Genomic DNA, 20,758 nt, shown 5'->3' on the forward strand with positions numbered 1-20,758 from the left:
ATGCCCCTATCATTTTATGGGGATTAAAATAAAGTAGGGTCGGAATTATTTTCTGGCCGACTCGCAATCATTTGGTTAATCTGAAATAATTTTAGAAGCATTCCAGTTTCATTCAAATAACGTCCCGTCGAGATAATTTTACAATTTCTTCAATTAATTCTGGAAGCAAAATATGTAATCATATTTAATTAGGAATAAATATCCCTAATTAAGCATTTCATTTGTTGAAGAGTTCCGAAGAGTTTATGAAAATTCCAAATTATTCATTCAATTTTTATTCCATATCAAACATAGTAACTCTTTTTTGGCATTATTTTTTCTTCAATTAAAATTTTGTCAGTAAATAGATTTGTAAAAATGCAAATAATTCAAAATCAGGATTTCACTTTTAAAGGAATTAGAGAAAAAGTTTCTCATATAGTTCAAGATTTTCTTGCGGAAGAAGTCTGATTTTCTCAAAACGATGGTGTCCAAAACGTTTTTATCGAAGTTTTCTTAAAAAAAAAATACGACGATCCCCAGGTGTCCATAATATCCAATTTCATATTTTCTACCAAGGCTATTTTTAAACACGCTTTTCTCCGCAAGGTCGTGACTGCGATCAAATTGACTGGGGATTATCCCTGCTCAAGGGCTTTATAGTTTGATCCTGAAATCGTCCTTGAAGGAAGCGCTTGCCTAACAATGGGAACATTTTTCAGAGGAGCAAATGGGAAAAATCCATAAGTACGTTCGGTACTTGAAGAAGGAGAACGAGGCTCAGAAGGTTGTCATCCAACAACTGCAAAACGACGAGGCGTGAGTACATTTTTTTATTTTTAAAGTATGCAACCGGCCTCACCGATATGCTCAGCGAGTTGCTTACCCTCCTATTTGGGATAAAAATTATTTAAATTGATATTTTTTTAACCATTTTCGTTAAAATGTCTGGTCCGTTTTAATTATAAATATTATCATTTTTGTTAATTGTTCAAAAATCACCTAAAAAAATTAAAGAGAGTCGAGAGAAATACAAAATGTGAAGAAACCTCAACACCTGGCAGTTGCTAAAACGCAAGGGCCTCAAAAGAGGTCCGCTCTGATTATGATTTGGGCCCCAAGCTGAATTCATTTTCACAATTTAAATTTAAATTGTGAGAAAAAGGATCATTATTCTATGTTGTTAAATACAGAATTTTAAAACTAATTTGCTTCTTTATCTTGAAAAAATCATACAATTTAAAAATGAGACCCGACCTATTTATTAAAAGCATTACAAAATTTTTCACGGGCTTTTGTAATTTTTTTATTAATTTTTTAAAAGCAAGAGTTTTGAGAAGAATTTTATTAATTAGATGCGAGCCAAGCAGTGCTGAGGTCATCCCAAGCGTGGTGGTGAACGCTCTGGATTTGGAGGAAGAGCAGCAGCAGTGTCTGGACCAACAGGACTCGAGTTCCGACTCCGAGGAGGAGACCACGGTCGTCGAGAACCCGAAGAGCCCCGAGGCTTGATTTGTGATAAGTGATGTTTATCAGAAAATTGCTGCGAACTGGACTATTGGCAGCTGCGGGCAGTGACGGCGGTAGAGGAATCAAATAAGGGGACACTTTGCAATTCTATAGTTGTTATCTGGAGGAGTTCGGCAATCGCGAACTAATAAGTGGTGAGATTTATCACTGACGTGTTACACGAGGAATGTTGTGGCGTTTTTTACAATATATAATATATGAGAGAGTGGTGATTTTTTCGGGTTTTAAATGAAAGAAATAATGCACTCGTGTGTTGCGGAAGAGAAATATGTTTATTGTTGTTACTGTTGTTTGGAAGTGAAATTATATTGTACGTACACACACACAACCACACAAAAAAAAAACGGGAATGGCGGATTAATAAATTTGTTAAGTGTGGAAACACGCACACAAGGGAATGCTACATGTGAGTTATTGCATCCAACCTTGTTTAAGCGGTTTTGAACAGAGAGCTAGAATAAAATTTTAAGTGGTGGAATTAACAAGAAAGTTAAGTTGAAGGGAGATTTAAAACCCAAGTAAAAAATAATTTATGTCAATTTTTAATCATCATTAAAATAAAGGTTGATGAATTTTGATAAATAATATAACAAGCCAGTTTAAGCTTGGGGTGATTTTTTTAAGTACTCTCTTTCTTTAAAACGTTTCTCAGGAAATATAAATTTTTTAAATCAGAACTGATCAAATTTTTATATTTTAAAGGAATTTTTTATTTAAATCTCCCCATTTCATTTTACCAAAAAGAACTTCAGTTTAAACTACTTATTATCTACAAAAAGTATCACAATATATTCTGTAGAGCCGCTGCGTCGGCTGCGGCAGCAGCAGTTTAAAATCACACATTTGGAGCGAATCCAAGGAAAGTTTGGCAGTTGGGGCAGAAGTGAGAGGGAAACTGGCAGGACGTCATAAAGTAGGGCAGAATGCAGCACGGCCAGCATCTGCAAGTCGAGATACATCAGTCGATGTGAAATGTAAGATAATTTATGCAATAAGTACCCAAAGATGCACAAGAGGAGGGCCGCGAAGTGGGTGGAGGAGCCTGGTCGGTATTCGATTCGCGTCTGAACCATTTGTCTGCAGCACGGACACACGAGCTGGACGGAAAACGGCGGCAGCAATTCGTCATCGAGAAAGACACGGGGCCCTGCAAATATCCGTTTTGTTGACACACCAGCGAGTAATTAGCTGCTGAATTTATGTGCGGCCACGACCAATTAGAGATCGACTTGATGGTCATTAATCAAGAGTGCAATATTTATGTCATTTTGTTGCACCCCTAATGAAAATAGATCAAAGAATGGGAATTATCGGTGTCGTTTTTTTGCAACTGTTTTTTAGATTTCTTTTTCGTAATTAATTCTTTGGTTTAAAAAAGTCAATAGATGAGCTTTTAAGTTGCACTAAATTAGAATATTTCATTTTTATATGATTCAATTCTGACAATAAAGAAGACCTAACCTAGCCCAGGCTAAACAATCTGAAAATTAAAAATATAAATTAAATGGCGGGTTGAATTAGCTTAGGTCAGGTTAATTTAGACTGGGCTAGGTTAGGCTTTTGAACCCCCCTAAATAAATTTAAAACGATTAAAAATGGCCTTTGGTGTAACTAAAGTTTTTTAAATGTGGTTTACCAAATATTTTATTTTGTCGCCATTAAATAGTTGCAAATTGTGTTTATTAATAAATATGAAGATATTTTGTCATTGTTTTTTAATAATTCTATGTAAGCAATGAAAATTTACGAATGCAAAGAAATTTCTAGGGAATTGAATTGTTAATCGCGAAATTGAAATGTTTAAGAAAATTTATGATGAAATCCTTTAACATTATTAATCGTAATGGCCACCTGAATTATTATTTTTTTTTTATAAGTTAAGATAAAAGGAATATCGGTAATGACTCATCTAGTTAAGGCAAATTTACATAGTCAAATATTTTGTTTAAAAAATATCCAAAATTTCCCTTTTCACATGGAAAAATTCAAAATTAATATATTGAGAAAGGAAATAAATTAATAGTTTTCTGCTTTAATATTGTTCAATTTTTGAATTTTTGGATTCAGTAAAAGTTACACTTACGTCTGGCATTGATGACAAGGACACTTTGCTGTTGTCCATTCAGTCCTTGGGCCCCTGGGGTCATGGTGACCACCGCCGGGCGGCCAGGCGGAAGATAGGGCGCATGTTGCGTGGGGTACGGCGCGAAGGGTTGCTCGCTTGGTCCGAGTTGGGTGGTCGAAGGCCCAGGGTTGAGGTTTATTTCGCTGTAGGGCGGGGGCGGCATCTCGCCACCCTCAGGAAGGGGCTGCTTTTCGTTGGACGAGGCCATTTTGAGAGAGAATCGGCGCCAAGTGACGAGCAAGAGTGACGGGTTTATCACGTGAATTGGTGTTCGGACAGATAAGATTTTTGTCTATCGCCGGTCGAAATAATCGATCTGCAAAAAAGGGAACGCTGCCAATCTTCAAAAACCGATTTTTCTTTTACAGATTGAAAATTAAAATTCGGGTGACACAGAAACATCTAGAGTAAATTTTGGAAAATTAAAATATTAACAATAAAAATAATTTATATCACCAAATGAATACATGCGTGGATAAAATAATGGATATATTATTTTGCAAAGTACCTAAATTTCACAAGCTTGCTTTTTCTATAAAATCAATTCATTATTTAAAATAATAAAAAAAAGTAGACATTTAAAAAAATATATAATGAATAAAAAAAAATTTAAAGGCATATTGATGAAATTTGAAGCTCATTAATTTAATTTAATAATGAATCTTTCAAAGTATAAATATTCCAACATTGTAAACTTTTGTGAGCGATCCGCGTGAAAAGGAAAAACTATGACGTGAAAAATGGTTCTCACAAAAAGTTTAAAAAATACCATCGCGTAGGAAATTTTATTATGAAATTCCAACTTTGATTTAAATAATAGTGAATAAAATGATGATTTATTGTGATTCGAGTTCTTTCTAGTATCATCGGTCACTGTATATTGACGTTGTTCCCTACAAAAACGCCTGCTACCATCGGACGGGATCAAATATTGACTCCTGCCTTTCTCTGATTTTAACATCGATATGGATTTTTTCCTTTATTATTTTCACTATCTAGTAAAAATCTAAATTTATATTTTCTCGTTTTGTTTGTATGGGAGGCTTATAAGCGTCTCATTTCCCATTTGTCGTTTCCTTTTCCTGGCTGACTAATCACTTGAAATTATCTCTCGCGCTGGTCACAACCATTGCACTACTCCATCATACGCCCCACAAAACCGAGCTTATCTTTTCTGTCTCTCCTCTGCGTCAAACTCTTGAGAGTGAATTGACACTGCATGTCTTATCTTCATCAACCAGTCGGAGAATTTTCTATTCTCATTTTAGGATAATCTGTTCCCGTCAACAGGACGCACCTAATTAACGAATTTGTTTAATTTACACTTTCCCGAGGTAAAATGCATCCCGCGACGGTGGCCGGCAGCAAGAATCATTTGCACCACGAGGACAGCGACCACTTTTACCACGGCGAGAGGCCACCCCCGTACTACCCGGAGGCCTCGCAGTCCCACCTCGCCCCTGACATCTACCAAAAGCCACCCCCGCAGCAGCCATGGACACCTGTAGGTCAACCCCACCAGCAACAACCTCCTCCTATAGGATTTAAAATGCCCCAACCTGACGTGCCTGTGGCTGCACCGATGCCACCAGCCCAGCAGGTGGTTGTCATGCAAAGTCGGACCACAAGTATGAATTTTATAATTTTATGCCTTTGTCTCTTTTTCAAGTATATTGACATTGACAGCGTAAATTATATTTACAGTTTAATTTTGAACGCAAAAAAAGCCTATAAAAATAAACAATTTGTGTACATTTCCACTTTTTAGGACTACATTAGAAATATTCATTCTAATTTTGAATTTCATTTCAAAACCATTTTTTATGCTTACCGTCTTTCTGTTACTTTTTAAAATTTTGGTTTTAAACCAAATATGCGGTTTTTTAATTACATTTTATATTATCTTTTGATTTGAACAGAGATTTCGGAGATTTGATACCTGATCAGAATGGCAAAACCCAATCAAATTGAATTCACTTAAAACTTCTACTTGATAAGAATATTCAACGAATTTAAAATAATGCTTGTAATAAAGATAACAACCCCCCACCCCAATAAAAGAAGTAATAAAAGATAAAATTGAGTAGCGCCTCCTGTGCAACTAAAAAAAGGGCACAGCAGGCCTGACCCTAAAACCATAAAAAAAAAAAAAACAATTCAATCAGTCAATGCTGTCAATATTCTAGATTATCCCAAAGTTTTTAAGAGTTGCTTTATATTATAAATAACGTTTACTTAGAGAACTTGTGAATTCTTCAATTTAATTTTATATTGGCATACAAATGGTTTGGGGAAAAAAGAAAAAATAGTTTGCTACTTAATATTTTGTCAACTAATTTGAAAAAAATTTATATTTAAAGCGCAACTAACCGGGGGTCTGGCGGGTCTACCTCACAACGCCACATCGGTCACCTGCGCAAACTGCGGCACGATTGTTCCCACAAAGGTCGAACACGAAGCGACTGGCAAAACGCATTGCTGGGCTTGTTGCCTCTTCTGCTTCTTGTATAAAAAATTGCATTAAATAATAATAATTCGCAATGATGATCGATAAATTCACAGGTGCTGGCCATGCGTCTGCCTTCCCTACTGCATGACCAGCTGCAGGAAAACCAACCATTACTGCACCCGGTGCAACAGCTACTTGGGAAACTCTGAAAATTTGTAATTTTCTTTTGCCCGGTTTCAATTTTATGAAATCCACCTCGAGTGTAGCCATTCAATATTTTTTTCACATCACAAATAAAATCAATCAATTTTTATTACGTAAAATTTGATTTTTTAATTTCTTTTTATTGTTTATTCCTTTTGGGAAAGGCACCAGCGGTAGCAGACAGGCCTGCTAAATCGCAAGAGTCGATAACTCGGATCTTCCCCTTTCGGGGCCGATAACACGGTGACCTTGCGACCCACTGGGCGTAATAAATTTTTTAGAAAAATTAACTATAATGTCTGTTTCCCTTATTGAATTTTTTAAATGGACTGCAAAGTTAAGAGGTTTTTCTTAAAAGTATCTTGTTCTTTTAAGAACGGTCTATATTCAATATTTTTTATAAAATTGAGAGTGAAACCGAAAATGTATCATCATACAGAATTTAATTATGTAAAATAAATGTTTCAGAAAAACCAACATTATTTAATTTCCCCAGATATAGTAATTGAAACTAAAAATTTACATTTCAATATAAAACATAAAAAATTACATTATTTTAATTCGCAAATAATTTTCAAGGAATTATTGACTTTCATAATTTGTTCGTTCAAAATAAATCATAACGAAAAAATCCTTCTCATAGTTTATTTTATACTGTGAAATTTTTCCTTTATTTTCTAAATTTTTATTTCATTATAGCTAAAAATTCATATAATAATATTATTTTTCTTTCAGAGTTGTTTAATTTTTAATTAAAAATTTGAGAATTATTGCTTGTAGGATGCGCCTACAATAAAAGGATGTACAAAGTATGAGGAAATTACAAGATATTAGCGAGCCGCCGAGCACTTTTCGCCCTTTGTTAGTCCCATCAAAAGCTCCAATATGCAGCAGCGTTGCCATTCGCTACATCGGGGACAAGTTTCCTGAAGGCCTCGCAAAATATGCTTCTTCATTACTTTTTTTCTTAGCTTGGGATACAACGCAGCACATTATATGCCCCTCCACTTAAACATCTTGTTCTTATCTTTCGTTCTACGCGCAGCGTCTCTGAAATCTGAAAACTCGACAGTGCAGACGAGAAAACTATATATCTCTCTGCAGGTCAGTCTAAATTTGGTGCGCGCAAATTAAGCGGATTGATTTGTGTCGGAGATCAAAATGTATTCCGGCAAGGAAGATATAAGCGACCACTTTTACAGCGGTGTCCGACCGCCGCCGTACCAGCCTCTCGACGAGGATGCTGCTCGGCCCCACATCGCTCAAGACCAAATGCACCCTGCGCCACCCCCGGCGCAGCAGCCCATCGGTTTGAATCACCTCCTAAACCCTGATGAAGATCCGAACGAGGTGGCTGTGACCCAGCAACCGCGCATGATGGTCATGCAGAATCGTGACACAAGTATGATTAAATTCAGCAACGAAATTGTTGCAAAATTATTCACACATTTATTATTCGCGCTAAAAGAATGTGATAAAAAAGTTGACTTTCGCAGAAAAATTTTTCTGAAATATTCAAAAAATAATATAATTTATAATTTCCATAGTTAAAAATCTAAAATAAATTTAATATTAAATTAAAATTATTTCAAACACTAATTTAAAAAAATTATCAATAATAATGCAATATATATTAAATCTTGGATATTTTTGTATAACAAAAAAGATCCATCAATAGTATTAGAATATTGTAAAATATTTTTAAATAAGAATAATTTGATTTTAATTACCACCAAAATTTGTAACGTTTTAAATTAACTAAAGAAAGAATAATTAATTTAATTTTTTTAATAATCAAACTATAAAAATCTCACGTTTTACGGTTAGAAAATAAAAAAATCTTGTTTTTTAAATAAATAAAATCTTTTTTCAGTACAACACTTACTTGTGCGGGACCTGAAGGGTCTACCCCACCACAGCACTTCAGTCACCTGCTCAAACTGCGGCATGGTCGTACCTACCAGGGTCAACCACAAGGCGATTTGCAAAACTCACTGCTGGGCTTGTTGCCTCTTCCTCTTCTTGTAAAATTTCACCATTATTCATTATACTTTGCTTTTAATTTTACTTTTCTTTACAGTTGTTGGCCATGCATTTGCATCCCGTACTGCACCGCAGGCTGCCGGAAGACCAACCATTACTGCACCCGATGCGACAGCTATTTGGGAAACTCTAACATGTAGAATCAAATATGCAAATTCCAGAAAACATGAGGACTGGAAACTAATAAATATATAACAAAGTTTTGGAAATAATTTCAGATATTTAATTTTCTTTTTATTTACCTGGTTTAGATAAAAATTGATAAATTAAACTTCCTCAAGATAAAAATGTTTCATTTATATTTCAGTAGCTGTCAGTGTGTAAAATTGAACATAAAATCGTTGGGATTTGTGGCACATAAATCAGATTTCTTTATCTTAAAAAAGTTCAAATTCCGCCGTCGCCAGCGCGGTTGCAGCACTTGGAGGGCGGGACGTTCCAATTGTACTCGAACCCTGGCACCAGGGTCTCCTCGGTCTCGCACATCTTGCCCTTTTCCTTGAGCTGCCTCCACAGAGCTTTCATCTGCTCAGGGCTCTGTTTGTGAGTGACCAGGTAACTGTTGCTGCAGCCACGGGAACGGTGCTCAGTGTCAAAGCGCCGGTCGTGCCGCCTCCTCGCCTCCACGGCCGCCAACCACGTGCCCACACTGATGTCCTCGCTGTTGAATCGGCGCCACATCTGCACATTTCTAGCCAGGAAGGACACGAGATCGGACGATAATACATATCCTGTAATTTTGATCAAGGATTTAAGGACTGCAAAAATAGACAACAAAATACAAACTTCAGTCATTTAAAATTAAATTGAACTCTAAATGAGATCTCGATCGTAATTAACTCCCATTTTTTAAAATTAAGTTTTTGTTTTACTCTTTTAACGTTTTTTCTTGTTATTTGTTTAAAACGTAAAATTACCTCCACCATGTGCATAGGGTAGGTAGCGGTCACAAATGTCCCATTTTGTTTCGCGCCACTTTCCGGAAGTTTTTATTCGCGCATCACCCCGGAAGTAGCCCCAGTAGAGGGGCGAGGAAGCAGTCTGCAGTTCAGTCTTGAGGGCTGAGAGGCGCACAAAAGAATCGTCGTCACACTTCAGCAAAAATCTATAGTTGTAATGAGATGTGACCTGCAATTAATGTATGGTAAATTAATAATTTGTTGAATACATTAGACGGAAATATCAAATGTTTGTTAATGGATAACTAAAAAATTTATTAATCTGTTCATAAAAAATCAATCTAATTTTAAAAGTATAAAGACTGTAACATAGCTGGTCTTTTCTTTGTAAACAAACTGTAATTGAAATGTTTTTCGTTCTATATAATCTAATAAATCTAATAAATGGAAGCACACTTTTTCAAAAGCCTGGAGGACTTTGGTGGTCAGCGAGTCGTATCTGTCCTGCACGTCGACGAAGAGCAGGTCGTCAAACTGCTTGACCTCGTGCCGCAGGTGGTTTTTGTCGCCACCTTTGCCCAGCACAAAGAGGCAGACGGCGTCGTCAGCCGCCTCCGAAGCCCACGTCTCTCTGATGACATTCCTCTGGGCATAGTTTTCTGGTTTGGACAAGACTAAGACAATCAGCAGATTCTGCTGCTCGCTCGAGGTTAACTCGGACTGCTTCTTAGGCTTGGCAGCCGAGTCCAGGGCGATCAGGTTCAAGGTCAGCATGCAGCCGAAGAGGAACGAGCCAAGGCACAACAGCAGCGCTGTCCGGTCACGCATTGTGCATAATCTGAAATAAAATATTAAAATCAGCTTATAATGAAAACAAAATCAAATTAAAATATGCATGGGTGCACCAAAATATTAATATAATGTTTTCTTTGAAAAAACAAGGATAGAATTTCTAATCAAATATAATTCCATTCAAAATTAAATAAATCAATGTGTAAAAATAATTTAAAGCACGTCTTTGAAAAGAAAATTTTGACAGAGAAAAGGACTTTTTATATTAGAGAACATTAATATTTTTTCTGATGTCTTTTTAGTATGTTTTGTACCGATTTCTTTTTACCCTGGCATATTTCATTGCATCGAGTTGAAAGAACGTTCAAGTATAGAGTGAGGCTTTACATACTGCAAGTAGTGTCCAATGTCGCGTGTTTATTATGTCATGATGCCGCAATAATTTGACATAATCCAACTCCAATCTAAACTCTCTCAATCCGTTCGGTTCGATCTGCTAGCCTTGTTTTTAGAAAGCAGCTGATCACCATTCTTGCCAACAAAAATGCGAAATTGTGAAACAAACTGAAAATGAATTCCTCAAAATATGCAGCCTAAAGTTATGCAAGACACGAAAAAATAAAGACCAGCAAAGCTCGAGTTGAAATTTGAACAAAAAACGTTTACCTTTGGTTGGAAATACCTTCTCTTGCAGCTCGTGTACGGTTGGCAGCAGTGCGCAGGTTGGCAGTCCATCGACCCGTTTCCGCGTGCGTGCAGGTTCTCTCTGTACAATTTTTGGGATTTTACATGAATTCCCGATGGATCTTTCAGCGCGGTTGTGACAAAGGCTTCGTTGAATCGCCCGTCGACAAAATGCACTTGACCCGACCCGCCTGAAAATAGGTGAGTTTGTGCACCAACCACCCCCGCAGCAGCGACTGGTATCCGATTTGGAGGCCAACTCAATATTATACACGCTTATATTCAAACTTGACCTTCGCTCGTGTGTGTTTTCGCACACACACACGCCAGCTGCAGATTTTGATAGCGATCGTGTTAATAATTTTTTATTTTGTGATAGGAGATGGGGGAGTGCAGTCGGGTTAATCTGGCCGACGTGGTTTTGCGCCTCGAGGGCGGGTCTTCCCTCGTCTGCCACTGCACCAGGGCCAAATTTCCATCATCGGCTCGGATCAGCTCCAACAACCAAATCATCAACAAGGCCGACCATGAAAAGCAGTCGCTCGGCGTCGAGGTTAGAAGAATATAAACTTTAAACGAACGGGAGGCCACGCGCGTTCGCTCTTTTTCTCAGTGCGTTGTGAAAAAGCTTCGACGCCACACCATGTCTCTTGTTCGAAATAAACATTTCTATTTTGTAATCTTTGAAATAATTATTTTTTAAACATAAAATTTCAGACGTTTTCCGACGACTTTGAGCAAATCTTCCAATTTGATGAGCAGCAAAGTCAGGCTCCGCTACCTTTCGTTGCAGAGGAACGATGGTCATTTTTAAACCAGACCAAGTCATTTGGCGAAGACTCGAGCCCGAGTCTCAGTTGGAGCAGTTCGTCGGACTCCATGACCTCGGTGACCTCGCTAGATGAAGCTATGCTTTCGCTCAGTTCGTCGGACAGTGATGAGGAGGACAGTCAGAAAGCTAGGTACATAATAAGTTATTACAACATTTTTTAGAAAAAAATATTGGTGCAAACTTTCAAAATTTTATTCAGATTTTCTGTGGATGCTGTTGAGGACTCTCTCAACAGATTGAGCATATCTCCATTAAGGCAGAATGGAAACTCGCGCCAGAGCAGTTTGACAAAGTGAGTCCGAAATTAAGCAACATAACATTAAATATTTTTCTAGCTTATCTGTTTAAAAATTTGTGGCATTCAATTGTTACCTGAATTTTTTTTTTTAATTTAGTATAAATTTTAAAACATATTCAACAACTTTTATATTATAGAATATTTTCAGTTGTGGTGAATTAGATTTAGATGCACTTATGCTAAATTATTATACTGATTTTTTTTAGAAATCACTTTCATAAAAAATGTAAGCAAATATTCTAAAATAAAAAGAACCAGCATTGAGTTCAATATCAACGTCTCCACATCATCCTTCACTGATTAGATAAACTTACTTTCAAGAGGATTCTAATGTTAAAATGAAACGAAGAGAAGCATATTTCTCTCATTTTTTTTCTTAAATTTTTATCACCACTTCTAGAAATATGCTTAATTTTTTTTTTTTTACTAATTCATGTGCATAGTTAACTTCCGAGAAACTGTGGCATAGTGCATATTTGCCTAATTACTTCTTAAGCCGAAGCTTTTAAAAAAATAAATAGCGATTGTGCGAAACATCAGATTAAACAATTATTTGCCAATTTATTATGAAAATTTTTCCCAAGCTCCAAGATTATTTAAATTGCATTATTAACTAAATCAAATAAAATTGAAAACCTAGAAAACTCTTATAAATAAGATTCTATTAGAAAAATTTAGCGTCGACCAACATCTAGCTGTTTTAATTAGATTTAGATAATCCAACAAACCAATCTTGTTTTTAGATCATTGGGTCAAGCATGGATAATTCCAGTGCAGGAAGCGATGCGCTACTTTGGGTTTCACTTTTTGCCCACAAACGAAGACTTGACAATCACTTCAACCGAAATCATATCACACCAAAAGGATAAACAAGCTGAAAAAGTAAAAAAAAAAACCTGAAACACTTTCAGATGATAATTTTTTATTCTATAAATTTCCAGTCGAAGCGGCAGCTCAGTGTGCAAAAGCTTGCAAAAAAAGAGATTGCCAACGGAGACTGGCTTTGTGAGTTAATGAACATTAATCACATTCTTATGTAGAGAACATTATTAAATACTCAGGTCACTTGGCCAAAAGAGGTGCCAGCGACCTGGTGGTGGACGCTGTCTGCGGAGACGGGGCGCTCGCCATTTACCTCGCACAAAACTGCCAAAGAGGTTAGCTTTTTCTCTCTGTTAAGCAACATATATTATTGATTTGATTGTGCAGTTTTGGCACTGGACCCGAACCCGGTCAACATCAAGCAGGCGCTGCACCGAGCCAAACTGAGCGGAGTCTCTCACAAAATTGATTTCATCCAGGCCGACTTCTTCAGGATGAAAATGCTGGTGAAGGTGGATGCCGTTTTTGTCCGACTCTCGAATTCCAACGCCAGCTTCGAAGAAAAGGTTTAAACCAAATAGTTTTTAACCAAGTAAATGTGGAACTTGCAATTCTTAGGCGGTGTGTGATCTCAACGCTTTCCGAGGGCAGCAACTCTTCCAGCAGGCCAGATTTATTTCCAACAATGTAGTTTTCTGTCTGCCCAGTAATCAGGACGCAAGGCAAGTCCTGCAGCTAGTGGGCAAAGGTGAGATGGAGCTGGAGCAGTGCTGCATCGAAGGCCAGTTCTCCGCCATGGCCGCTTACACTGGCCCACTTTTCGACCAAAGCAGATAACGGATAAATCAAGCTGGAAACAAACATCTTCAGGGGAAAATGAAATTTTCTGTATGTGAGTAGCTACGCAGCAACTTTGTAAATCGTTTTAGCAAGAGCGATACAACCTATTTGACTGGGGGGCCTTAGAGATATGAAACCAGAATGGAATTAAATGTCGTCGGTGTTTAAATGTAAAATTTTTTCGGACCAATAATTTTATTTTTTATCGGTTACGTTAAAAATGGATATTTTTCTTCGCAAAGTGGATTTAAATAGTAAAAAAGTTCACTTTTTTACTCATTTTGTTTTGCAAACTTTGAACTCTGTTCGTCTGGCAAAGAAATTGTCATTCTTTATGCTATATTTTAATGTCAGATCCACCTGCAGATATTTTTACTTCCATACTGTTTTGATACTGTCAAAAATTATTCTGAATGCGCATTTAACGTGTCCTGACCAGACAGTTGCACAGAGCTGCTGTTTTTATACTTTTGTACCGTGTTTGTCTATGATCTCACCGGATAAATTTATTGTTCTGTGAAATGATGATTCACGACTCTTTCAAAACTCTCTAAACCGGATATCCTCCACTGCCCGATTTTTATTTTTTTCCAATCGACCTAGTCATGTTTATATTTTCGTTGAGAACAAAAATACCTCCGAGGGTCGATGGATTCTCGCCAGCAGCTAAATAGGAAACTAACAAAAAAGTTAAAAACCACACCAAGTTTCTTGAAATATATCAGTGTTAAAATATAACGCAAAATTGTATTGAATAATTGTTTAAGTGCCAACAATGTCAAAATCTTCTCAATTTTTAATTGTCTACAAGTTGAAAGCATCAAATCCATAAATATTAAATCACAAATCATTAAATATATGTCTAAACAATACAAAGCAGTTGCGTGTGTAGCAGATTACTTAATCTAATTCCATGCAAAAGGCGCAAGCAAATCATATTTATTATGAAATGAATGTTCATCGCTGATCATATGTATATTTCGATTACATTGTATTGCATGTTATTTTGGAAATTGTATGAAAATCCAGTTGATAAAATAAATATATAGACAAAATATTTTTATTTATTTTAATTAATATGAAATCATGATTTGATTAGCAAAAGCAAGGTATGCAACCTTGTGGGCTGGTGGAATAGAATTTTTTTGAGCCCGCTCCGAAGACTGGGGAGGCCATTGGTGTCAGGGTGGTTTATTTTTGCTCTTGGTACTTAAGTAACCTGAGCCACAGAATTCGTATATGACTCGCGCAAGTGGGAGAATCTACGAGTTTTCGGCTGATAGGCGGCGTCCTGGCGTTGAACAAAAATTTACCAGAAACGCCGTTTAATTCCGCGATTTTCAAATTTGAACGAGTTAATTCATTTCGTTATAAAATAGTTATGCTGATTATACATTTAAATTGAATTTGGATTCACATTTTCTTGCTGCCGCATAACCTTTCTTAAAACAAAAATCTTCCCTAGACGTTTTATTTTACATACCAATATATGCAACACCGAAAATTTCGTTTTATTGAATGGATCATTTCCTCATAGGGTTTTAATATTGTCAGCCGGGCCCATCCCAATTATTTAGTTTTTCATGATATATATTTATTTATTCTCCATTCGATACAGCCATGAGTTATGAATACAGCAAAAAAAACTATACATAGAAGTAAAAAAAAAGCTGAAATAATAATAGCAGAGTATTTAACTATCCATAAATTAAATTAAAAAGATATCATATTGAGGCTGAACTTTAGAACTTCTTGAAGTCAAGAGACCAGAGGAACAGATCCTGAAAATAAACTAAAATATAAAATCTGTATAGATTGTAAAATTTCAATTATACTGATAATTTTTTTAGAGATTAAATTAAATTCATTTTATTTTTCTCCAAACAAGTCAGACAATCAGTTGTAAAAAAAAAATTGGTAGAGAGAAAAATAGTCAAGTGATTAATACATCTTTGATTCTCACATAAGAGGTGTCCAATTTATTGCATAACAAGAACCTCATTTTATATTTAAAACTTGGTTTTAATTATTTTGCTCCTCTTATATGTTCAGAACTAATTAATTGGTCACATATTTAAAATTGTTGTTGTTTCATTTAGCATAATAAAAATTTCAGTACTTGAATCTGAGTTAGCAGGAGTGTTTTCAATCACTGAAATAAATCAAAACTGAATTTCTTAATGAGGAACTAAAAAAAGAGAAGAATTAATGTCCCTGTTTTTATTGAAAATATTTGGTGCTGTTGCGACTCTTGCCGTTTTTTCCGCTTGTACAGTAAATTTGCGGGCGCGCCTCGTCCAAGGAAAAGCGCATGTCCAAGTTTAGTTGGAAAATCGATAGACTGTCGGGGCCGGAGAAGAAGAAGTGTCTCGGTACGAAATAATATGGCAGCCGCTGGCAGCAGCTGAATGGGGGACACGGAATTCGAGCAGTTCCGTCGCTATTTCGACCGACTGCCCCAGTACATCAAGGCCCCGGCCCACACCTACACGTGAGAATCAAATCTCAGCTCGCAGGTCCCCTGGCTAATCGCATAATTTGCAGACTGGTGCATGACATCGCGTTGGACGAGTCCGTGCTCGGGCCCCCGTCGGCGGCGGCGGGCCCACCACTAGGGGCACCGCAGGACCCGACGGGCTCCAAAAAGAACAAGGCGGCCTTCAGCAGCAGCAGTAGCAGCTCGGCCAGCAGCACCGAGGGCGACAGACCGCCCAACGACCAAGAATCGGTAAAATATATAACAATTTATGAAAATAAAACGAAAAAATTGCAATTTTATTTCTGGGAAAATGATTTTACTACAAAAACGATTTAAAGTACAAATCTAAAATCCAATTAAAAAGGAGGAGTTTGGAATATGATTTTTTTCAGAAAAAATTTTGAAATATTAAAAAAAAAATGAAAAATGGGACAAGACATAATTTATTTGTTTGTTTTTGGTAAGCAGAAATACCTTGTAATTTGAAGTTTGAGATTGGCAATTTTTTTTAACAAAATAGTTTAAATTTTTTATTTTGAAATTCATTTTTGGCCTTTTGCCAACTGATAATGAGGCAGACACAATTTTTGTGAACTCGTCTCTTTGCATCTCTAGCCGAGATCTGATTATTTTTCCTTTTCTCTCTATAGAGACGAGTGTTGAATGATGTATTAGTACGATGAGTACAATTCAAGCTTGCGTTGCACCTTTGTGTTTCTCGCCAACAGATAATCAATGGCGAGGCGGCCGACGAGGATGAAGAGGCTCCGTGGCGGCCCTTGCCCTCGGCGTGGCCCACAGTTGTGCACCGACGCAGACGGAAACTGCCCGAAATTCCGAAAAATAAGAAAAGTGAGTCACACAAAAAGTTATAATCTTCTCTCTGCGATAAAAATCCTTTAATTTTTTATCAAGCAACGAAATTTATGCGTGTCGCTTTCATTAATATTATAAAATTTATTTATTAACGAAAAAGCAAAAGTATGGAAAATAAAAAATTATTTAAAGGTCAAGTAAAAATTTAAAATTTGAGGTGGTTGAATAAAAATAGGATTTTGAAAATTCTTTAGCCAACACGCATGGAGCTCAAAAACATAAACAAATCTAGAAATGAAGATAAAGCTGCTATATTTATTCAACCACCAAGAATCAACCCTTGATCGGGAAATTCTACTAAAGAAAAATTAGAAATTGGCAAAAAAAAATGATTCAAAAATTTGCAGATTCAGGTTTAGTGTTGTCGCTGGCCGACGAGCTAGGCCAAGTGGGCAGCGGACGTTTGCCCGAATGTGTGCAAGTGTCGATTCGAAACGGCCGCCACGCGGTCGGCGCCTTTCAGCTGCGGGGCTCGACGCACTTTGACAGTTCGCCCGAGGGCCACCAGCAGGACTTTGACTCGGGACACTCGACCACCAACAGCCCGGACGGCTTGGCCAGACCCACGTCGATCGCCTCCTCGTCCTGCTGCAGTTGCAGTCTTTCAGAGCAATCGCTCAGTGAGTGAAACAACTTTTTACTTCAACTTCCAATTTTTTTTTCACTCCATTTATTAAAAATATGATTTTAATTTTTGCAATATAATTTCATAGTTGTCGGTGGTGCTGAATACAGAGACGTAACTCGACTTGTGGCCACACACCGTGGTCTCCACAAATTTATTCCGAGGCACAGAGATGAAATCGAAATTGAAATTGGTGATCCAGTTTATGTTCAACGGGAGTGTGATGACCTCTGGTGTGAAGGTAAAATTATACGTATATTTATATCAAAATGTTCTTCTTCTCTTGATTTTTTATATAATAATTTACCAAAAAATAATAGAAAATTTATTTAAAAATTAGGGTATATAGAAGAAATTTTTTTCAAATCGCTCTCCAAAATCCATTTTGACAATGTTTTTTGCGTTTTTTGTTCCAATCCAAAATTTCAAAGACTTCATTTCATTTCCAAAACAGATAATTTGAACAGCTTCCTTTTGTTATGGACCTTATTATTTTTGAAAAATATATTATTACATATTTGTAACAAATTTATTTTTGAATTAAAATAACCCAAATTTTTGGCTAAATATAAATTATCTTATTCAAATACTTCCACTGCATTTGAAAAAAGCCTTGCTGAATTATCTGATTGAAAGCAATTTTTATTTTGAAAAAAAAAACGAATTTTAATTTAAGCGCAGAAATTGGTGTGACTGTTTTCTTGACTTTCTTGTGTTTTAATTTTTGAAGGGGTGAACATGCGCACCCGGCGACAGGGTTCGTTCCCTTCGGCGTACGCGGTGGACCTCGAGTACCGCGAGTTCGACCCGGAGGCGGCGGTGGCGGCCGGCGGAGAGGAGGCGGCGGTCGCGGAGCGTCGGGAGCGCTTCCTGCTCGACTACCTCGGCTCGATCGAGTGTCTGCAGCCGAAAGGGAACACGGTGCTGTGCCAGGCGGTCAAGCGAATCTCGAGCAACCCGCCGGCCACTCGACCGGCCATCCTCGAAGTCTCCGACCAGGGCATACGCATGCTCAGCAGGGACAAAAACAAATCAACCGCCATAGACAATAAAAAGGTACATTTTTATAATTGAATTTTAAAAGTATAAATTGAGGCAAAAATTAGAAAAATAAGAATATGCAGCAAATTTGAAAATTAAAATACATTTTCATCTTTTTTGACATTTTAATTTGTTATTAATAATATTAGATTTATTGTCAAGAAGAGAGGAATTATTTAGAAACGCCCAAACAGAATTTAGTAATTAAAATCGTGCCGAAATTAAACATATATTACGTTATTTCAATTTGTTATTCAAATTAGGTTTCCAGTCTTTCTCACGAGAAGAGTATAAAATTTTGCAAAATTGAATCTGATTTTAATGTTCATGCAAAACAAAAATAAATTTTATTTTCATAAAAATTGAAAATCTTTACAAACAAATCCTTACTCAAAGATAAGCGATTGTTGAAACACGCGCAAATAGAAAATTCTCATTCTTTTTTTATGACACACAATGTGTTTGATCCCTTTCGTCGGTCCATGACCCTCAAACAACCAATCTCCAGCAGACACTGCACCGCTTATTCATGTCGAGGCTGCAGCGTAAATTAATCTGGTCCAGCGCTATAAAAAGAAGAGCCAAAAAAAACGCCCTCCAAGAGAGTTATTGTTTATTTGTTCAAATTAATACATAAAAATTGTACATCATAGATTCACAAAATATTATATATTGTACAAAATACGATTAATTTTTATTAGAAAAAAACGCGACTTCTACTCAGCAAGTTCAATGTCATTTTTTTTCCACAGGAAAACAACAACAATAACCTGGACTACTTCTACTCGCTCAAGAACGTGTCGTTCTGCGGATTCCACCCGCGTGACCAACGCTTCCTTGGCTTCATCACCAAACACCCGCAGCGGCAGCGCTTCGCCTGCCACATTTTCCGCGGCGACGAGTCGATGCGCCCCGTGGCCGAAACCATTGGGTACGACACGAGTTTTTTTTTTACTTCACGTACGCACCCTTGCGCGGAATCTACTCATTTCAAATTACAATCTAAAAATTATATTTATGTTCAATAACAAAATTATTAAGTTTTTACAATTTAAATAATTCCGAAGTGAATTATTGCATAATATTCTTATTTTAATTAACTGAAGTAGTATTAGAGAAGAATAAATTTTTAATTTATTTTTTTCCAATATAATTCTTTGTTAATTCTTCTTCATTTTAATTATATGATTAATAAAAATCTAGCAATCCTCTTTTTTTTCTTTAGTTTGTCTGGTTTTGGAAGAGTTTATGTCACATAAAAAACCAGTTGAAAAGCAAATTCTGCTGGATTGAAATTGGTTTATTTTATCTAAATCATCGATTTATTTCAATTAAACTGATTTTCATGATTAAATGGAAAAAAATTAAGCAAAGAAAATTACGCTTCACTTTTCAAGTAAGAAAACATCCGACGTCCAGTGCGATTGCAAATAAAAAAGAATTTTTTTAAATCTTAATTCATTCATTCCTTGGCAACAAGAGTCTGCACAAAAAGATAATATTATCACGTAAAAGTAAATTTGAGGTTTATTTGAAAGCCAAAACCAAAGAAAAAAATCTTACTTTTCGTGATTCAACAATTTTTTTTTAAGCGTTAACCTTTTTACAGCAAAACTTCATTGATTTACATTTGAGTATTAATTGCAGACGTGCGTTTGAGAGGTACTACCAGAAATACATAGAGACGGCGTACCCAACCGAGGACATTTACATCGACGACGATTGAGGAAATTAATCTTCGTTCGAAGTGAGAGTGTCTCTGCTTTATTCTCATCCTACCGCGTTAACCAAAGAATGAAAGTGAATTTTAACTTGAAAAAGCAGCATCGCTTTTTTCAACATCAGCAGCACAAAAACGTATAATCTCTCCTACATTCTGGGACTGTCAGTTGTAAAACATGTAAAACTTTAAAAAATTAAGAAGGTACGACACTCGTGTACATATGTATTGTACATATATCTCCTGATGTCAAAATAATAATACAAAAATAATCCATCGCCTTGTGAGGAGACGAGAATAATAAAAATAAATTACGCCTTGGAAAAAGAAAACCAGTCCATTATTCACTTGAGTTCCTTTTCCACGGATCAAAAAATTTCAAAACTGATTCTAAAGAATTGCGTTATTTTATCGGCCTTGGAATGGAAGTAAAGGGTGCGTGTCATTTTGGATTATTATTAGGTTTCTTTAGTGGTGAATAATTCGTATATATCATGTGACAATTAAACGGGACGAGCTG

The 20,758-nt window shown here is 36.4% G+C and overlaps 7 protein-coding genes across 10 annotated transcripts in view; 5 read left to right on the top strand and 2 right to left on the bottom strand.

Moving 5' to 3' along the window:
* LOC132204559 (cyclic nucleotide-gated cation channel subunit A) overlaps positions 1–2,226 on the top strand; it is a 75,056-nt gene extending 72,830 nt beyond the window's left edge. The window contains exons 13-14 of the mRNA XM_059633138.1: positions 702–798; positions 1,335–2,226. Of these exons, the coding sequence (XP_059489121.1) occupies positions 702–798; positions 1,335–1,491 (254 nt within the window). The 3' untranslated portion in view covers positions 1,492–2,226. The remainder of the gene's footprint in view (positions 1–701; positions 799–1,334) is intronic.
* On the bottom strand, positions 1,769–3,902 carry LOC132204561 (lipopolysaccharide-induced tumor necrosis factor-alpha factor-like). Its single transcript, XM_059633141.1, has 3 exons — positions 3,593–3,902; positions 2,509–2,656; positions 1,769–2,450 (listed from the first exon to the last, which is right to left on the bottom strand). The coding sequence occupies exons 1-3, from the start codon at positions 3,840–3,842 to the stop codon at positions 2,345–2,347; spliced, it is 504 nt and encodes a 167-aa protein (XP_059489124.1). The 5' UTR covers positions 3,843–3,902; the 3' UTR covers positions 1,769–2,344.
* Positions 3,903–4,789: 887 nt separating this feature from the next.
* Positions 4,790–6,693, top strand: LOC132204560 (lipopolysaccharide-induced tumor necrosis factor-alpha factor homolog). The gene is made up of 3 exons (XM_059633139.1): positions 4,790–5,262; positions 5,995–6,139; positions 6,197–6,693. The coding sequence occupies exons 1-3, from the start codon at positions 4,974–4,976 to the stop codon at positions 6,300–6,302; spliced, it is 540 nt and encodes a 179-aa protein (XP_059489122.1). The 5' UTR covers positions 4,790–4,973; the 3' UTR covers positions 6,303–6,693.
* Positions 6,694–7,309: 616 nt separating this feature from the next.
* LOC132204502 (lipopolysaccharide-induced tumor necrosis factor-alpha factor homolog) lies at positions 7,310–8,543 on the top strand. The gene is made up of 3 exons (XM_059633038.1): positions 7,310–7,689; positions 8,161–8,311; positions 8,368–8,543. Exons 1-3 carry the CDS (start codon positions 7,449–7,451, stop codon positions 8,468–8,470), a joined length of 495 nt encoding a protein of 164 aa, XP_059489021.1. The 5' UTR covers positions 7,310–7,448; the 3' UTR covers positions 8,471–8,543.
* Positions 8,544–8,584: 41 nt separating this feature from the next.
* LOC132204501 (beta-1,3-galactosyltransferase 6-like) lies at positions 8,585–10,567 on the bottom strand. 3 transcript variants are annotated; one of them, XM_059633035.1, is made up of 4 exons: positions 10,336–10,486; positions 9,686–10,067; positions 9,248–9,458; positions 8,585–9,061 (listed from the first exon to the last, which is right to left on the bottom strand). In XM_059633035.1, the coding sequence occupies exons 1-4, from the start codon at positions 10,362–10,364 to the stop codon at positions 8,718–8,720; spliced, it is 966 nt and encodes a 321-aa protein (XP_059489018.1). In that variant the 5' UTR covers positions 10,365–10,486; the 3' UTR covers positions 8,585–8,717. The 3 variants fall into 3 exon arrangements, with proteins under 3 accessions (XP_059489018.1, XP_059489019.1, XP_059489020.1); XM_059633036.1 differs by having other exon boundaries at positions 8,586–9,061; positions 10,350–10,509; XM_059633037.1 differs by having other exon boundaries at positions 8,587–9,061; positions 10,413–10,567.
* A 160-nt stretch (positions 10,568–10,727) lies between these two features.
* LOC132204500 (uncharacterized) lies at positions 10,728–14,548 on the top strand. 2 transcript variants are annotated; one of them, XM_059633034.1, is made up of 9 exons: positions 10,728–10,906; positions 11,088–11,258; positions 11,423–11,667; positions 11,737–11,829; positions 12,579–12,717; positions 12,777–12,840; positions 12,897–12,992; positions 13,045–13,223; positions 13,276–14,548. In XM_059633034.1, the coding sequence occupies exons 2-9, from the start codon at positions 11,088–11,090 to the stop codon at positions 13,492–13,494; spliced, it is 1,206 nt and encodes a 401-aa protein (XP_059489017.1). In that variant the 5' UTR covers positions 10,728–10,906; the 3' UTR covers positions 13,495–14,548. The 2 variants fall into 2 exon arrangements, with proteins under 2 accessions (XP_059489017.1, XP_059489016.1); XM_059633033.1 differs by having other exon boundaries at positions 10,729–10,906; positions 11,085–11,258.
* Positions 14,549–15,849: 1,301 nt separating this feature from the next.
* Positions 15,850–20,549, top strand: LOC132204197 (JNK-interacting protein 1). The gene is made up of 8 exons (XM_059632536.1): positions 15,850–15,988; positions 16,042–16,225; positions 16,705–16,828; positions 17,200–17,472; positions 17,566–17,718; positions 18,208–18,533; positions 19,271–19,449; positions 20,166–20,549. The coding sequence occupies exons 1-8, from the start codon at positions 15,906–15,908 to the stop codon at positions 20,242–20,244; spliced, it is 1,401 nt and encodes a 466-aa protein (XP_059488519.1). The 5' UTR covers positions 15,850–15,905; the 3' UTR covers positions 20,245–20,549.
* The last annotated feature ends 209 nt before the right edge of the window (positions 20,550–20,758 follow it).

The sequence above is a fragment of the Neocloeon triangulifer genome, unplaced genomic scaffold (genome assembly GCF_031216515.1).
Source record: "Neocloeon triangulifer isolate White Clay Creek 2 clone unplaced genomic scaffold, ASM3121651v1 ptg000022l, whole genome shotgun sequence".
NCBI lineage: Eukaryota > Metazoa > Arthropoda > Insecta > Ephemeroptera > Baetidae > Neocloeon > Neocloeon triangulifer.

What these genes read in the sequence shown, in the direction of transcription:
- LOC132204560 (XM_059633139.1), top strand. Translation starts at nt 4,974, where the DNA reads ATGCATCCCGCGACGGTGGCCGGCAGCAAGAATCATTTGCACCACGAG. An exon ending in CATGCAAAGTCGGACCACAA is followed by an intron (nt 5,263 to 5,994) that starts GTATGAATTTTA and finishes TTATATTTAAAG; the next exon opens with CGCAACTAACCGGGGGTCTG. An exon ending in TGTTGCCTCTTCTGCTTCTT is followed by an intron (nt 6,140 to 6,196) that starts GTATAAAAAATT and finishes ATAAATTCACAG; the next exon opens with GTGCTGGCCATGCGTCTGCC.
- LOC132204197 (XM_059632536.1), top strand. Translation starts at nt 15,906, where the DNA reads ATGGGGGACACGGAATTCGAGCAGTTCCGTCGCTATTTCGACCGACTG. An exon ending in GCCCCGGCCCACACCTACAC is followed by an intron (nt 15,989 to 16,041) that starts GTGAGAATCAAA and finishes CATAATTTGCAG; the next exon opens with ACTGGTGCATGACATCGCGT. An exon ending in CCGCCATAGACAATAAAAAG is followed by an intron (nt 18,534 to 19,270) that starts GTACATTTTTAT and finishes TTTTTTCCACAG; the next exon opens with GAAAACAACAACAATAACCT.
- LOC132204501 (XM_059633035.1), bottom strand. Translation starts at nt 10,364, where the DNA reads ATGAAATATGCCAGGGTAAAAAGAAATCG. An exon ending in GCCAGGGTAAAAAGAAATCG is followed by an intron (nt 10,068 to 10,335) that starts GTACAAAACATA and finishes ATTTTATTTCAG; the next exon opens with ATTATGCACAATGCGTGACC. An exon ending in ACCCTATGCACATGGTGGAG is followed by an intron (nt 9,062 to 9,247) that starts GTAATTTTACGT and finishes TCAAAATTACAG; the next exon opens with GATATGTATTATCGTCCGAT.
- LOC132204502 (XM_059633038.1), top strand. Translation starts at nt 7,449, where the DNA reads ATGTATTCCGGCAAGGAAGATATAAGCGACCACTTTTACAGCGGTGTC. An exon ending in CATGCAGAATCGTGACACAA is followed by an intron (nt 7,690 to 8,160) that starts GTATGATTAAAT and finishes ATCTTTTTTCAG; the next exon opens with TACAACACTTACTTGTGCGG. An exon ending in TGTTGCCTCTTCCTCTTCTT is followed by an intron (nt 8,312 to 8,367) that starts GTAAAATTTCAC and finishes TTTTCTTTACAG; the next exon opens with TTGTTGGCCATGCATTTGCA.
- LOC132204561 (XM_059633141.1), bottom strand. Translation starts at nt 3,842, where the DNA reads ATGGCCTCGTCCAACGAAAAGCAGCCCCTTCCTGAGGGTGGCGAGATG. An exon ending in CCTTGTCATCAATGCCAGAC is followed by an intron (nt 2,657 to 3,592) that starts GTAAGTGTAACT and finishes GGATATTTGCAG; the next exon opens with GGCCCCGTGTCTTTCTCGAT. An exon ending in CTCCTCTTGTGCATCTTTGG is followed by an intron (nt 2,451 to 2,508) that starts GTACTTATTGCA and finishes CTCGACTTGCAG; the next exon opens with ATGCTGGCCGTGCTGCATTC.
- LOC132204500 (XM_059633034.1), top strand. Translation starts at nt 11,088, where the DNA reads ATGGGGGAGTGCAGTCGGGTTAATCTGGCCGACGTGGTTTTGCGCCTC. An exon ending in GAGGACAGTCAGAAAGCTAG is followed by an intron (nt 11,668 to 11,736) that starts GTACATAATAAG and finishes AATTTTATTCAG; the next exon opens with ATTTTCTGTGGATGCTGTTG. An exon ending in TGCCAACGGAGACTGGCTTT is followed by an intron (nt 12,841 to 12,896) that starts GTGAGTTAATGA and finishes TTAAATACTCAG; the next exon opens with GTCACTTGGCCAAAAGAGGT.